This window comes from Anas platyrhynchos, chromosome 21 (assembly GCF_047663525.1).
Source record: "Anas platyrhynchos isolate ZD024472 breed Pekin duck chromosome 21, IASCAAS_PekinDuck_T2T, whole genome shotgun sequence".
Lineage (NCBI taxonomy): Eukaryota > Metazoa > Chordata > Aves > Anseriformes > Anatidae > Anas > Anas platyrhynchos.
The window spans coordinates 17,655,556-17,670,322 of record NC_092607.1 but is presented as its reverse complement, the minus strand read 5'-3'; the positions used below and the strand labels follow the sequence as shown (position 1 = coordinate 17,670,322).

Genomic DNA, 14,767 nt, shown 5'->3' with positions numbered 1-14,767 from the left:
AGGCTCTGGGATGGGCTGCCCAGGGAAGTGGTTGAGGTTAAATACATCCAGGGAGGTATTTATATACCTGGAGGGTTATTAAATAACTATTTCAATACCTCCAGGGAGGTATTTAAGAGACATTTAGATGCAGAGCTCAGCGATGGGGTCAGTGGGGGACTGGGCAGTGCTGGCTCAGAGGCTGGGCCAGGTGATCCCGGAGCCAACCGAGGTGATTCTGAGACTGTCCCCGGCCGGGGGGTGCCGGGCCTGGGCACCCCGGGCCTGGTGGCCCTGGGCCTGGTGACCTCGGGCCTGGTGGCCCTGGGCCTCCTGGGCCTGGTGGCCCCGGGCCTGGTGACCCTGGGGCCTGGTGGCCCTGGGCCTCCTGGGCCTGCAGGCCCCGGCCCTGAGGCCCTCGGGCTCCGTTCCCGGCCCGGTGCCGCTGCGGCCGCGCGGGGGCGCGCTGCGGGCCCGGCCCCTGCGGGCGCGGAACTCGGGAACGCGGCCGCGGCCTCCACCGGGCGGGGAGCGGGGACGGGACCGGGACCGGGAGCAGGGCCGGGAGCGGGGCCGCCGGGCATGGCGAGGGACCCGGGCTTCGTCCTGCGCTACCTGGCCGAGGTGGAGGAGCTGGCTGAGGATGTGCTGGCGGCACGGCAGCAGGTACGGCCCGGTACGGCCCGGTACGGCCCAGTAAGGCCCGGTAAGGCCCGGTAAGGCCCAGTAAGGCCCGGTAAGGCCCGGTAAGGCCCAGTAAGGCCCGGTAAGGCCCGGTAAGGCCCAGTACGGCCCGGCTAAGGCCTCCTGTGTCCCTCCCGCAGATCGTGGACCTGGACGTGAAACGCAACCGAAACCGCGAGGCCCTGCGGGCGCTGCACAAGGACCCGGAGCCCGAGGGTGAGGCCGGGCCCCGAGCCCTGCCCGGTGTCGGTGGCGAGCACCGGGAGCCCGGTGGTGCTGTGGAGGGGGGGAGAGGCAGTGGGTCTGTGCTGAGCCCCTTCTCGTGTCTCTGTGCCCTGCAGGAAAAGCCATGGTGTGCTTCGGGAACATGTTCGTGGAGCTGCCGAAGGCTCGCACCAAGGAGATGATGCAGAAGGGTACGGAGACCCCGATAAGGATGGAGATGAGCAGGGCAACGCTTCCCTGCTGTGTTAATTTCTGGCAGTGCCCCAAAACACTCACCAAGACTGGCCACTGTCATTGTCACACTGCCCAGGGCACGGTCCCAGAGCACATTTTGGCTCAAGGCTGCCAGAAGCTCAGTGCCTGCGGGCATTCAGGGCTGAGGTGGGACCTGGAGGTCCAGGAACACAGCCCAGGAAGGGCCCCTTCTGCCCCCAGGTCTGCGCTTCAGCACCGAGCATCCCGCAGGTTGTGTGTTGTTCCTATGCGAACCCCAAAGCCCCTACTCCTTCTTATCCCTGTCCCTTTTTTCTCAGATCAGGAGCATCTGGATGAGGAGATAAATAAGCTGCGGAAGGAGCTGCGCGTCAAGGTCAACCGTCTCTACGAGGCTCAAGGTAAACGCTCCTGTTCTTGAGCCCTACAGTGAGCGTCTGAGAGCAGATGTCAGGAGGAGGTTCCAGAAACTCGAGGTCTGGAGGCTCCTGGGGCCCCTTTTCCTCTCACTTTGCAACTCCTGCCCTGTTCCAGCAATACCGTGCTGCTTTTGCTAGGAAGCCGTCACCCAGCAGCGTGCTGAATATATTCCTAAAGCACATGGGGAGACCCTGTATCAGCTTCCAGTGCTGCTACTGCCCTCCCCAGAACAGTTTGATGGGGACTACTTAATTTATTTTATAGCAAACCCCTGATTTTCTGCACCTTCTCACAGGTAAAGCTGAGCTGAAGGGATTTAACCTGAACCCCATGACCACTGAGGAAATGAAGCTGATCAATCGCATACTGGAGGGTTGAGGCGGTGGTGCCATCGCCAGGGCTGTTTGCAGACCCCACTGGACGTGCTGTGCTCAGCACTGGACGTGCTGTGCTCAGGTGTCAGTCGTGGCACTCACACTCTGTCAGCCACAGCCTCAAAGATTTCCAGAACGCCTGTGTTGCTGGAGCCTCTCTCAGGTGATGGACTGAGTGGACACAGGGAAACATTTGAATCCTCAGCTGCAGCTCCTCTGGCTCTAAACCCTTCCTGCTCCTTGCTGGCAGAGCAGTGCAGAGGCAATGCTGGAACACAGGCGCATTCATGGCCTCTGACAAACACCCTCTTGCAAGTGGGATTATTAAAATCAGAGCTGCGGGACATTCCTAACTGTGTGTGTGTGTTTTCAGATTTTTGTGTGAGAGCTTCTGTAGCTTGGCTTCAGAGCTAGGAACAGGAGTAGGAGGAATTGTAAATCCACAGCGTGCCCAAAGCATAGAAGAGCTGTGTGTGCCTGTGGTATTAAAACAAAGTGAAACTGTGCATCTGAAACATGTCAGGAATCTCCTTAAAGAGGTATAGGGACGGACAGAAGGCAGCATCCTTGTAGTCTCCAAGGGAAAACACATTCTGCTGTCGAGAGGCAAGAGAACACAGAAAGTGAGGCTTTCCAGAACAAGATGATGGGATAAAATGTATGTACATTAACAAAACCCCGCAGCTTAAGGAGGGCTGACCAGGGAGATTCACTGCACCTGGCCAGTTGACATGACCAGTGATTTCTTCAAAGGCTTTAAAATTTGTCTTCTGCACTACCCTCTTTAGTCTGGACTTGTGACCCCCTTACAAGTTGTTTAAGACCTTATAAATTATTCATAATTAGTAATTGACTACAGTGATTTTTTTTTTTGGTATAGGAAACCATCTGCCCTTTGTTTTCCAAACTTCTGTGAAGACTGTCTTTGATGTAAATTAAGGACTTTAAATGTTGCATTTGTCCATGTTTCACTGTCTCTCCAGCTAGCTCACCTGTTCTGTCAAACCTAACACAAAGTTGGATCTGACTCTGCCCTTGCTCTGTGCCTTCCTGCAGCTTTTGCACAGCCGTGTCAAACTTCACGCAGCACCACCCTTTTCCTGGCTCCGTGATCCACCTTCCAGCACAACAGGTCAGAGATGTGTCCTCCAGTCAGCCCTACATTGCCTTGTTTAGCTCCACATGCACTTCAAATTAGGCAGAGTTAAAAAAAAAATCCTGTCAGACTCATTAAAACTGAGGGATTGCTCATTTTTAAAATTTTTAAAGCTAACTACCATTTATTTGATCTAAGTTTTAAAATTCTGCAACTAACACAACATAGCCTAAGTGTTCAACTGCAAGAAGCAAGGCTGTCCACTTCAGGCTTACGCTTCAGACACATAAATTAAGAGTAACATCAGCTTATTATCTGATCTGTCTTACCAGGAGCTTTTCAGAAAGCTGCATCTCTTCTGGAAGTGAATGGCAGTACCCTGCCAAGTGCCTGTGTTGTAACTACGCTCTTACATAACCTGTGTAGTACAGCCAGGAAATGTCTCCTTAACATGTGATGGCAAGGTTATTTTTACAGTATCATGGCAACAGGTTTTATGGTCTGACATGTTTCCATAGTAGTAGCAGCAGAAGGATCAGGTGCCCGCCTTCCTTAAAAGCTTTGTTTTGCTATGCAGAATGTGTTTAGCTGCTTTATTTTCTCCCAGTCTGTACAGGTTGCAGGTGGTCAGCTGAGGAGCCAGCATCACTTGTGAGTGTCTTGTGTTGGCCATTATGAAATATTTTATTCAAGCCTGTTGCAGCCTCCCAGCTGGGGAACCCTTAGGAAACAAGGTCAGCAGCCTTGTGCTGAGGCAGACATGTCCAGAGAGAGATGGGAACTGCTGCTGCATGATATGAGGAAGAGAGGCAGAGACACCACAGACTTCACTTACGGTGCTCTCCCAACCCAAGCTTGGTATCGGCCTCATGCTGTCTGCTGCGCAGAAAGAGTCCTGAAAAGCTGCTTCAGTTGTTGCTTCCTGTCATTATAGCAGCCTGCAATGAAAATACCAACAGGGGAGTTGCACATGACCTTACTCTTCATGCCTGTGAAGGGTAAGATAATTGCTGTACTCGTGTTTTTTTAGTTAGGAACTACAGGCAGTGATGATCATATGCACACTGAGCACTACAAAATAAACTTAAGATACATTAGCCTCTCGTAAGTATGACTTCAGAATCCATGTACTACTTCACAACAGTTAGATACACAGCTAGCTTTAGGGGAGTGCTTAGTAAATGGTTACCACAATCATTGTAGAGCAGATTTGCTGCGATACTGACATATGAAAAAACTCTGCAGTGACTTAAAACTTGAAAAGCAGGGCTACAAACAAAGTTGTTTCCCCTACATTTATGTGCTTGTTTTCAACAGTGCTTCTGCAGTCTGGTTGCTTATCTCTGCTTTTGGAAAACGTTTGTTCCTTTTGGACCCTTAATCCCAGAATCCACACTCCCTGTTCTCTTGTTCTCAAGTGCAAGGCGCGTGCTCTCCTCTTAGTGAGGAAAGGATGTGAGCAGGGCACCCTGCCAGTGCTGGGTGAGTACGTACCTAGGTGTGTGTTTGCCATGAAGTTCCCATTCACCAGGGTACCCAGGTTTCCCTCTCTGCTGACAGGCCCGTCGTTCCATATCAGATCAAAGCCTCCAACACGCTTCTCCTTCCCTGTCAGCCTACAACATCAAATACATGAACTGAAGTACCTGAGTAACGATTATCTGTCTGTGCACGGGAATAAACTCCCTGTCAGAGACAGAGCTGAACAGCTGAAAGCAGTGGACATCTTTCTACTATTAATATCCGAGGTTAGCACAGTTGTAAAGTCAATCACAAAGTGATGCAAGACAAGCTTCTTGGAACAGATTGCTCCAGAAGCGATAGGTGTGGGAGGCACAATGCAGAAGAAACTGAAAGAGTTCTTGTGCAAGTCCCAGCTCTAACACTGACTTAATTCCCTTTGCAACCCTGGGCTGTTTTGTTTTCCCCACTGAAGTGGCAGTAGGCTTGCTTGCTTTGCTCCGTTTCTGGAAATTTGTTATTTAACAGTTACAAAGCTTAGAGCATTACAATCACTTGCCAAGAACAGACAGGACAGAACCAGACCACCCGTTCCACACGTTAATAAAAGCCCTTAGAAGGTCATAAGCTTCTTTGCCCACCTGCCTTCCATGTCCACAATATGAAGTGTGTCTTTGAGAAGATGACACTTGAGTTCATAGTCCTCCTGGCTACTGGCAATAAGGGAAGGTGAAGCATTTACCTCCAGGAGCCAGCTGAGGAGATAAGACAAGAGTAACTTAGGGGGAACCAGGCAGTTTTGTCAGTGGTTCATCTAACAGAAGCGTCCATCCGCAATAACCCTCCTGCCTGCTAGCAGGATAATAAGTGTGAAGCAATAGGAAATCTAACCCCAAATCTCTTTACCGCACACCAAGCCAAAGAACATTCTGAGCTTATTGCAAAGTTTCTATTCCTGTTCTCAACAGTAATAAAGAAAAAATCCCTCTAGCATCCAGAAAGTCATGCAAGTTAAAACCAAACTCTAGATGAAGCAGTAAACACTGAGGGTAATTCACAGAATAAGCACTAACCCGTTTTTGGTGGAAGAATGCAAATGTATCCTGGGAGCAGTTTGCTAGCACAACAGCATTCAAATAGCTCTCCTACAAGAGCCAAGTAAACGTAGCGAACAGCAGCGGTGGCCTCTAAGCACTGTAACATCAGTGGCTTTTATTCCGATTCACCACTTGGATTTGTTTCCCAATGAACTGAAGTCACTCCAGCTGTTTATGTGCATGCTGCCTAAGCAGTAATTCGGTTTTAGGCTATGGACAGAGCAGACCGTACAAATTAGAGCTACCAGGACCACAGCTGAGCTGCATTTACTTGCTCATTCGAGATAAAGCTGTCTCCAGTGGTGCAACGTGAAATATTAGACTGATGCTGACAGGACACAGGGCTGTTACAGGTATGCCAGCTACTGTGTGCTGGTAGAGGAAAGAGTTAAAAAAAAATAAAAAAAAATTAAAGACATTTCATAAGAGAACACCATCAACATAAGTCATATCTGAGGGACATTTCCTTACCTATGGTACTATTTGCATTTTATATGATTAAGGCTGAAAGAATTATCCAATCTCATTGTCATCTCTGAAGTACTACTTGCTGTTTCTATTTTTCTCAGCTCATGTAATGACAAATCAGTTGCACTTTCAGGTTCCTGCTGTTGCAATCCTTGGGTTGCGTATGCAGCAGATAAAAACCTGAGAATTTCAGCTGAACGTTTAGTCATATTTTTCACTTAGTGAATAAAAGCTGAATTTAAAGATCTCTCAATAGAGTCAAATTATGTTTTCAGTTTTTTGGGAAGAGGGGTTGTTTGGTTGTTTTAAACATCCTCAGCTCCTGTGAAGCCTCTTCTTCTCTACAGTTAACAAAAGGCATCTCTTCCAGTTGGAGTCTACCTTTTAGCCAGCGTACCACAAACACAAGGGGCACGTTTTAGTGCTAGCAGCCTAATGGTGCTGGCTGGGCGTTTATCATTGCCAACAGGACACTGCTCCTCATTTATATTGCAGCAGAAAAGATGATTGTAACCCCCCCACCTCCAGCAATTGCTGTGATACACTGATACTCTGGGGGAAAACATCACAGAAATAGCCGAGTTAGCAGGTTTCCACAATGCAGTGCTAGAGATCCTACAGACAAACTCACATGGTGCGGATCCCTTTTAATGCACCCTGACACTCTGAGCAAAACCAGCTGTATTCCTTCTGTATTTCAGCTTCCTGTGCTTAAAACAATTCAAACCCCTCCATGCTTCACTTGCAGCTCCTGGACTGGCTCGCTTGTAGCCAGCCTGCAAGCAGCTATCTACGCTGAAGGCAGAAGCATCTCGAGGTGTCCCCACCACCACAGGGAAAGCAGCTGGCCTGCTACTATAATCCCTTTTATGTTCATTAACACCCTTACGGTTTCAGATTCCGATCGATCAAGATGTCATAGCCGTAGAGCTCGAAGCAGTGCTTGTCACTGATAATCACTTTCTGAACACTCTGGAGGCTCTTGATGAAAATGTTGTCCATATCCGCGAAGAGAACTTCCACCGATCCTGCTCCATGCTTGGCAGTCAAGTACTGCCTGAGCTGCTGAATCATCCACTTGCAGCCCTGAGACATCCAAACACAGTTATACTAAGCTGTTCCCAATGGGTGAACACACATTTTATCTGCATGATTTTCAGTTATCCCTCCATAGTCTCTACAGCCAAGCAAGAATTCTTAGCAAAAACCCAGAGACCAGAAGGCAAGGGCCACTAACCCCACGCTGCAGTTAAGCAATTCAAGCTTGATTGTTGTATAGCTATAGGGGAAGGGGGAAAAAAGTCTCCAGGTCCCCATCAGAAGTTCCCAAACAGCAAATCACCATCTTATCTTCTGTCAGGGTATTGCAGAGACCCTCCTTTCCATACAGATGAGAGATTTATAAGAGGGGATACACTATAAAAACGGGAAGTTCAACACAATCCTCTATTACTCCCAAACGTCAACCCTCATCTCAGATTCAGTAGGAATCTGACATCTCATTTAAGATTATTTTCTCTTTCAGCTGCCACCTCTTGAGACACGAGGCTTAAGAGTGACAGTTGTGTGCAGCAGTGGTAACCTTGTTGTATCACTGAGGTCTTAGAAATGAAGGGCCAAGTGATAAGGTATCTACAGCTCAGAAGAGCTCTGAGCAGAAAGCTATTAAAGTCAAAACCATCAGCCTTGTAGATGAGCAGACGGCTGCAATGCAATAGTTAAAGCAGAGCGCTCGCCCAGCCTCTCTCCTATCAATGAAATCACATTTATGGGTGTCTGGAGACAAGGCAGCACATTTAAGTGGCTGCCGCACATGTCCACAGCATGGCAGCTGGCAGGATGAGGTCAGCTTGCTCGCATCTGCCAGAAGAGCCCAAATGGCAGGCATCAGGGGAATAGTCTGCAGACAACACACACGTGCTCACCTTCTCGGGATCATAATCACGAGCAGTCTTTTGCACCGCCACATTGGTGAGATGAACATCTGGCATAAAGCAGAGATAAGGATCAAAGACACACAGATGCTGAACCAGTAAATGCTGAATTTTTACTCTAAGCCATCCTCCTTTGCCTCAGTACTAATTAATTATCCTCCTTGTCTGTAATCAGAGGCTGCAGCCACCTGAGCTTATATATAGCACTGCATGATATCTTACTAACAATTGCAGGAAAAAATAAAAGAGCAGTCACCTTCCAAACAGCATTCTTGAAAGAGTGACTGCCCTGAACAAACCATGTACCTCCTGGCTGGGATGAAGCTCTTCATGTAAGTGTGCCTCCAGACCCCAGTGCACCCCCACCCAAGACTGCTGTACCCCCATCCTGGTACAGCTTTGGGTCGTTCAGAGCACTCTTGAACTCTGCTGAACTTTCAGTGAGAGATGTGATGGATTTTCCTGTCTCCTAAGCCATCAAATTAAGGTCAGATACCTTTTGGGAAGATGTGTTAATCAAGTAAAAGCTATCAAACTCAATACAGTAACAAGCGTGACACATAGGAAATCAAATAGTTCTATCCCATGAATCACTCTGTCCTTCCATTCTGAAGCTAAGGAAGGGGAAAGGCAGCCAAAATTCAACCACTAACAATAAAATCAGGACTGACATTTCAGCATGGGTTCCTAGCTGATTTGTCAAACTGACATTTCCCATGATCTGGTGACACCAGCCTTCCAGTGAAGAAGAGACAGGAGAAACAGAATAACAGCAGCAGCAGGAGGACAAGAGAATCCTACAGGTGTCAGAACTGACAAGGCTCAGCTGATGTATCTAATACCAAGCAGTAAAACTGTACATTTATTTTCTTACCCCTCCTTACCACACACACGGACAGGTAGGATACAGTGATCATCTATGCTGTTCAGAGTAAATCGAGTATTGGAAAAGCGAGCAAATCCATCTCTGTATAACCAGGCCTTCAGTGGGATGTACTGGGAGAAAAGGAAAGGAACAACTGAGCACCGAGGGAAAAATCCAGTTTTGATGTAAGAATTTAGTAACGGTGGCTTGCACTTACGGATGTCACTAGAACATAAACTCTCAAGTCAAACTTTCGACCTATGAAGAACAGAAAAATAATGCAATACAGTCAGTACTGCTACCTACAAGTACCCAATATCAGTTTATATCTAATTAAGCACGCAAAGGTAGAGGACTGAGATTCATACTTTTTTTTTTTTTTAGAATCAGGAACATTTATCTAATATTAAGAACACCAGTAGGACCACTATTCCAGGTCAATGACTATTAACAATTGAATGACTATTTATTATTTATAGGCCCAGAAACAGGTCACTCCAGGAAGTTAGCCACATATGGTTCAGCACAGAGAACAACCTACGGTGTCCTCTCTGTCCAGGGGGAATCCCGTAGGTTAGGGTAATTTTTCCCCAAACCAGAAAAGCAGAGGCTTGGATGGGCATCTTACCTCCTATTAAGTATGGATTTTCAATATATTGCTGGGCTACGTAAGTTTCTATTTGCGTTTCATCTTTCTGCTCCTCTGTGCGGCCACCATCCTGCGAGAGAAACAACGTGCAGTTTCCCCTTTCAAGAAACTGTTTTTCCACCATCTTTCCCCACATACACTCGTTTTCTTCTGGATGCTCTGTCTCCATTTAAGAAGTCAGATCCCAGATAAAATATCCAATTATTTGGGAAAACCCACTCTAAGAAGCTTTGCTGTCACTCAAGGGAATAGCAAAGGAATATTGCAGAGGACAGAACAAGTCATTGGCAAAAACAGAGGATGAAAGAATAGCAAAAGAACAAGATTGCCTAAGGAGAAGACAGTTGTTCTCACCTTCTTCCAGTCAACGATATCCTTCAGTTTTCGGAACAGGAAGATTCCTTTACCTTGAGACCTGCCGACCTACAGCATGGAGAGGCAGTTACTTGCTGTCACGTTAGGATTTCCTGCTGTTCCCCAGAGTTTCAGCATAGCAGCCCTGCATAACCCGATTCATCATCTGTTTGTATGTAAGCGTATTTATTTAATGTTATGGGGACAGGGAGAAAACGAAGGGATCCAACAACAGCTCTCAAGTGCTAAACGCTCCGATTACAAGTGCTAGGAGAATTCCTGGTGGAAAGGGCAAAGCAGGCAGACAGCCTATGGGGAAGTTCCATAGTAACGAATAAACAACTCTGTCACATGCTTGCAGAAATATAAGTAACACAACATATGTTGTTGGGAATTTTTAAGTCACACTTGAAATTTGTGTATGCTACAGAACTTAATTAAACAGGGAAGTCATGAAAGATGTCAGAGAGCTACGGCAAGCAAGAGCAGAACAAACCTGAAGCCAGCCTAGTTTGTGCTATGTATTAAAAGCAAGTGAGAAGTGGTCTGGATAAGCCACCCAAGAAGCAAGACTCCCCAGAACACCTTCAAAGAAAGTCCAGATTCCTACAGATTCTGGCACCATGCACATCCTGACCTATAGTACCCAAGCATGGGAGGAGGCAGGCCAAGACATCACTACGTGGGGCTGCTCAAGAACACAGACCGACAGAACGAGCACCAGAGTTATTTTTACTTGTTTGTGAACTTCTCAGGTCACTCACAAACTATTTCATTTAAGAAGTTGGTAAAATCCCTGTAATCACTGGCTTTTCATATATCCTTGTTTACCGTATGCTGTTTTTTTCACCATTTTAATTGAGGTTGTGGGCATAAAAATCAGCTTAATATAAGGTTTTCCATTGACAATTAACACATCCCCATTTGCAGAGTTGGATAATCACTAGCTGCTATCCTCCTGGCTGTAATTCACATGTTAGTTTGCATAATTACCTCGCATTTTCTTCTCAGAAGCATGCCCTTACTGATGGGTCTGACTTGCAGCTACGGCAAGTTGTCCTGTCCCAACCTTCTTGCCAGACCTACGGCACAAAGCAACGTGCCCGTCCTCTCATAGTCCCACAGATCAGTGTATTTTTAATTACGCATCATGGCATGATACTCATGGCATTACACGGCCTGAATCAACTGGCAGAAGCAAGACATTTCTCAGCTTTACATTGAGATTTGTAAAGGAAATAGTACAGTTTTTTCTTGGTTCCCGAGGACGCTGGTTGAATTGGAAGTTGCTTCAATCAGCACAGTTCCACAGAGCCGTAAGTTTTGTGGGACAAATTGGATTCAGAGCACGAGGCTACACTTCAGGTCTCTAACTGCGGAGCATAAAAAAAGCTAATGCCAACCAAATCCACCCCAATTTACACTCCAGGCTGCTCGTGGAGTTTCCTGTCATCCTAAGAACGTTAAGAGATTAAAGTCCACTCAGTAAGTTGGCTGGATTTACAAGGGCTGACATCTAATGTAGTGGGATTTCCTTGAAACCAAACAGATGTTTTCATAGCTCCATCTTTAGGAGCTGCCTTAAAATACTGCTTAACCAGAAGCCCGATTAGACAGCTGCCCTACATACACACACACCTTCTTGTACACCTGCAGCTGAATTGAAATATTTCAGAGCATGAACTTGGCCGTAGCCCCATAGCAACAATCCCTAAGAGCACAATCTGTTCCTACACACAAAAATCCTGGGCTTTATACCCTCACCATTGAGTTAACTTTGGCTCTACAAATAAAATGAGCTGTTTTTCAGCTGCTGAAATAAATTGTGACACAAAATGCAGTGTTTTGGTAGTACGTGTTGGCCAGGAAACTGGACAGAAGTATTGCTGCTCCTAACCACCTTGCTACATGCCATTATTCCTGTGGATTTCCTGCATATTTTCCTCTCCTTCCACAGGATGAAGGCATCCATTCATCACTGTCTCACTTTCCTCAGAGGAACATACACTTACCGGTTTCATTATCCAAGTGGTGCCAGGCTTCTTGTGAAATTCTTCCACAAACAAATGGTACTCTGAAGGCATTTCAAACGTCTTTGGAAAAAAGTCACATTTTGCTGCCTCAAGCTTTCCTGCCTCCCTTTCTAACTGCTTCCGAAACCTCTTCAGGTTCTTCACTAAGTAATTCTTCCGACTCAGCTGGGTAGAAAGAGAAATATAAGGTTAGGTTCAACAGATGCTCATACAGCCTGACTCACTTTCATTGCCCTTGAGATGTTTCTGGTGACATCTGGGGAATCAACTGCACCACATATGCCTCAGGAAAAAAATAAACAAACGTGGAAATCATTGAGAACTGCTCTTGCTTTGTCGCAGAGAAGGCTTGATTTCAATTTTTATTTAATCCCTGCACAAACAGAGAGAAGCTAAACAGAGCAGGTTTTACAACCCATGTTTTACCATTTCTAACGTAACCTTTCAGTGCAGTCAACACACTCATTTCCAGCAGACAGCCCTGTTCAGCACTGCCCACACCGACAGCTGTAACCATGTCTGCAGGCAGGCTTAACCCAAACCACCGCAGCCCCACCGCTCCCCAGATTGCTGCCCCTGTGGCAAGATCAGCTGAGCTGGAAGTGTATCGGCTCCTGAACTGCTGCAGGTTACAGACAAGCGTTACAAACCACTGCCAGTCCCCATTTATGCTAACACTGGTGAGCATGAAGGCTCAGAACAGATGCACACCCTGCTCAGCAGCCCTTACTGCTGAAATGAAGTCAGCATCCATGAGAGGATGGGGGGCAGACCTCTGAGATGATAAGTTTTAGCTGCTGCAACTAAATCTGCTCATAAATAGAAATAAGGTTCCCCAAAACACTGCCCTTTTGGAGGACCTGTTGCAATGCACCAGCCTTAGGTGTATGTAGGGTAAAAGCTCTCTTTCACTAGGCAAACGAGAACACGTGTGTCCAATCCTAATGCATTAGAGACCCCGCCTGCAAACGTGTCAGGAAACTCACCTACACAGAGGAAGGCATTTTCTATTTTAACTAGATCCCCTACACAACTGGTTTTGTAATTTTCAAGATTCATGACCTTGCTGGTGCCTACTAAATTGGCAACAGGGTAAAGTGAAGTGTCAGGATCCAGAGCAAAGCCCTACCTGAGGCAGAGGGATGTTGATACATTCTGAAGGTTTATCAGAGCTGTAAGAGAAGCCAGTTTTCACGGTGGAAAACATGACCAGGTATTTCCAGTCATAACCACTTCTTGTGGAAACTTACAGGCAAGTTAAAAATACCTCCTCAAACCCTCCTAGTTTCACTCCACCTCTGAGGGGTTCTTACCTCATAGTGATTGCGAAAGTGGCAGATGCGAACATGCTCCTCCATGTACGCGTGGTCAAAATTCTCCCGAAGCCAACTGACATCACACCAGAGAAAATCCCACTCCTCCTCGCTGGGGAGGAAGGCCCCATGCAGAAAGCACCGCGCTTCCCCGGGGTCACCACCACCCACGGCCACCTCCCCTCCCCGCACCCCCTCCACCAGAGGAGAGATACTCGGGCTGGGGGCGTTCTCCTCATCTTTAAAATCAGAAGGGGAGAAATTTCAGGATTCCCCCCCCCCAGGCCTGCTTTAACCTACACAAACCCAGGATCTGCGGGCACAACCTGGGGAGCGCTATGGGGCTGCTCTGGGCCTGGCACCCAGCACGGCCCAGGCCCCAACTGCCCCGGGGGACCCCAAACTGCTCCAAGGGACCCCAAACTGCCCCGGGGGACCCCAAACTGCCCCGGGGGGACCCCAAACTGCCCCCAGGGAGCCGCTGCCGAACAGGAGGCGGCGAGAGGGACCCCCATGGCCGGGGGCAGCGGGGCCAGGCCTCGCTTACTCCTTCGCCTGCTGCCAACCGGGCCGGCTGCTCAGCACATCCAGGACGGGCCCGGTGAAGCCGCACTTGAAGCGGACACAGGGCCGGGGGCGGCCGGAGGGCGCTGGGGGCGGGAGGGGGGCGGCCCCGGGGGCAGAGCCGCCCGTGCTGCCCGGCCCGGCCCCGCCGCGCTCCGCCGGGCGCTGCTTCGGCTTCTTCGGGGCACGAGGAGCGGCGGCCTGCGGGGAGAGGAGCGGAGAGGAGAGGCGGTGAGAGGGCGAGGAGGAGGAGGAGGAGGAGGAGGAGGAGGAGGAAGGCCGGGGGGCAGCGGCCTCACCCTCCGCCCCGCCATGGCGCAGGCCCCGCAGGCCGCAGCCGTCGCCATGGCAACCGCAGCGCAGCAGGGGGCGCCCGCGGCCTAGGGCCTGGGGGGGGGCCCTTGGGCCTGGGGGGTCCCTCACGGTCACCCCCAGAGCCCCCCCAGTTCCAACCCGTGGGTCCCTAACGCAGCCCCGGGGTCCCCAGGGTGCGGGGTTGGCCTGGCTCCTTGCCCAGCCCAGGGGGAGTGCTGTGGGGGTGTCCCCTTGTTATGGGGTTGTCCCCTGCTATGGGGTTGTTCCCTTGCTATGGGGTTGTCCTTTGCTGTGGGGTTGTCCCCTGCTGTGAGGTTGTCCCCTGCTATGGGGTTGTTCCCTGCTGTGGGGTTGTTCCCTTGTTATGGGGTTGTTCCCTGCTATGGGGTTGTCCCCTTGGTATGAGGTTGTCCTTTGCTGTGGGGTTGTCCTTTGCTGAGGTTGTCCCCTGCCATGGGGTTATCACCTGCCATGGGGTTGTCCCCTTGCTATAGGGTTGTCACCTCCCATGGGGTTGTCCTGTGCTGTGGGGTTGTCCCCTGCTATGGGGTTGTCCCCTGCTGTCAGGTTGTCTCCTGCTATGGGGTTGTCCCCTGTCGTGAGGTTGATCCCTGCCATGGGGTTGTCCCCCACCCCAGTGACACCAAGGGGGCAGCTGCCACCCCACAGGCCCCACAGGGCACACAGGGCAGGGGCTGCAGGGTCCCCATAGGGGCTGGGAGT

The 14,767-nt window shown here is 49.2% G+C and overlaps 2 protein-coding genes across 5 annotated transcripts; one reads left to right on the top strand and one right to left on the bottom strand.

Annotated features, from left to right (window-relative positions):
• Nucleotides 1-456: 456 nt before the first annotated feature.
• Nucleotides 457-2,248, top strand: PDRG1 (p53 and DNA damage regulated 1). The gene is made up of 5 exons (XM_038166463.2): nucleotides 457-645; nucleotides 804-879; nucleotides 1,005-1,079; nucleotides 1,422-1,502; nucleotides 1,817-2,248. Exons 1-5 carry the CDS (start codon nucleotides 562-564, stop codon nucleotides 1,897-1,899), a joined length of 399 nt encoding a protein of 132 aa, XP_038022391.2. The 5' UTR covers nucleotides 457-561; the 3' UTR covers nucleotides 1,900-2,248.
• Nucleotides 2,249-2,481: 233 nt separating this feature from the next.
• TTLL9 (tubulin tyrosine ligase like 9) lies at nucleotides 2,482-14,286 on the bottom strand. Of its 4 annotated transcripts, none has more exons than XM_072026324.1 (13): nucleotides 14,029-14,286; nucleotides 13,713-13,930; nucleotides 13,166-13,277; nucleotides 11,832-12,017; nucleotides 9,820-9,888; nucleotides 9,445-9,535; nucleotides 9,034-9,074; nucleotides 8,836-8,947; nucleotides 7,943-8,001; nucleotides 6,907-7,103; nucleotides 5,094-5,231; nucleotides 4,486-4,607; nucleotides 2,482-3,929 (listed from the first exon to the last, which is right to left on the bottom strand). In XM_072026324.1, the coding sequence occupies exons 1-13, from the start codon at nucleotides 14,074-14,076 to the stop codon at nucleotides 3,859-3,861; spliced, it is 1,464 nt and encodes a 487-aa protein (XP_071882425.1). In that variant the 5' UTR covers nucleotides 14,077-14,286; the 3' UTR covers nucleotides 2,482-3,858. The 4 variants fall into 4 exon arrangements, with proteins under 4 accessions (XP_071882425.1, XP_071882427.1, XP_071882426.1 ...); XM_072026326.1 differs by having other exon boundaries at nucleotides 5,094-5,207; XM_072026325.1 differs by having other exon boundaries at nucleotides 8,860-8,947.
• Nucleotides 14,287-14,767: the final 481 nt, after the last annotated feature.

Bases quoted from the DNA above. Each gene is read 5' to 3' on its own strand.
- PDRG1 (XM_038166463.2), top strand. From the start codon at position 562: ATGGCGAGGGACCCGGGCTTCGTCCTGCGCTACCTGGCCGAGGTGGAG. The intron at 880-1,004 runs GTGAGGCCGGGC...TGTGCCCTGCAG, and splicing joins CAAGGACCCGGAGCCCGAGG to GAAAAGCCATGGTGTGCTTC. The intron at 1,503-1,816 runs GTAAACGCTCCT...ACCTTCTCACAG, and splicing joins CCGTCTCTACGAGGCTCAAG to GTAAAGCTGAGCTGAAGGGA.
- TTLL9 (XM_072026324.1), bottom strand. From the start codon at position 14,076: ATGGCGACGGCTGCGGCCTGCGGGGCCTGCGCCATGGCGGGGCGGAGG. The intron at 9,536-9,819 runs GTGAGAACAACT...TTTCTCTCGCAG, and splicing joins ATATCGTTGACTGGAAGAAG to GATGGTGGCCGCACAGAGGA. The intron at 3,930-4,485 runs GTACGTACTCAC...TTTTCATTGCAG, and splicing joins CATGGCAAACACACACCTAG to GCTGCTATAATGACAGGAAG.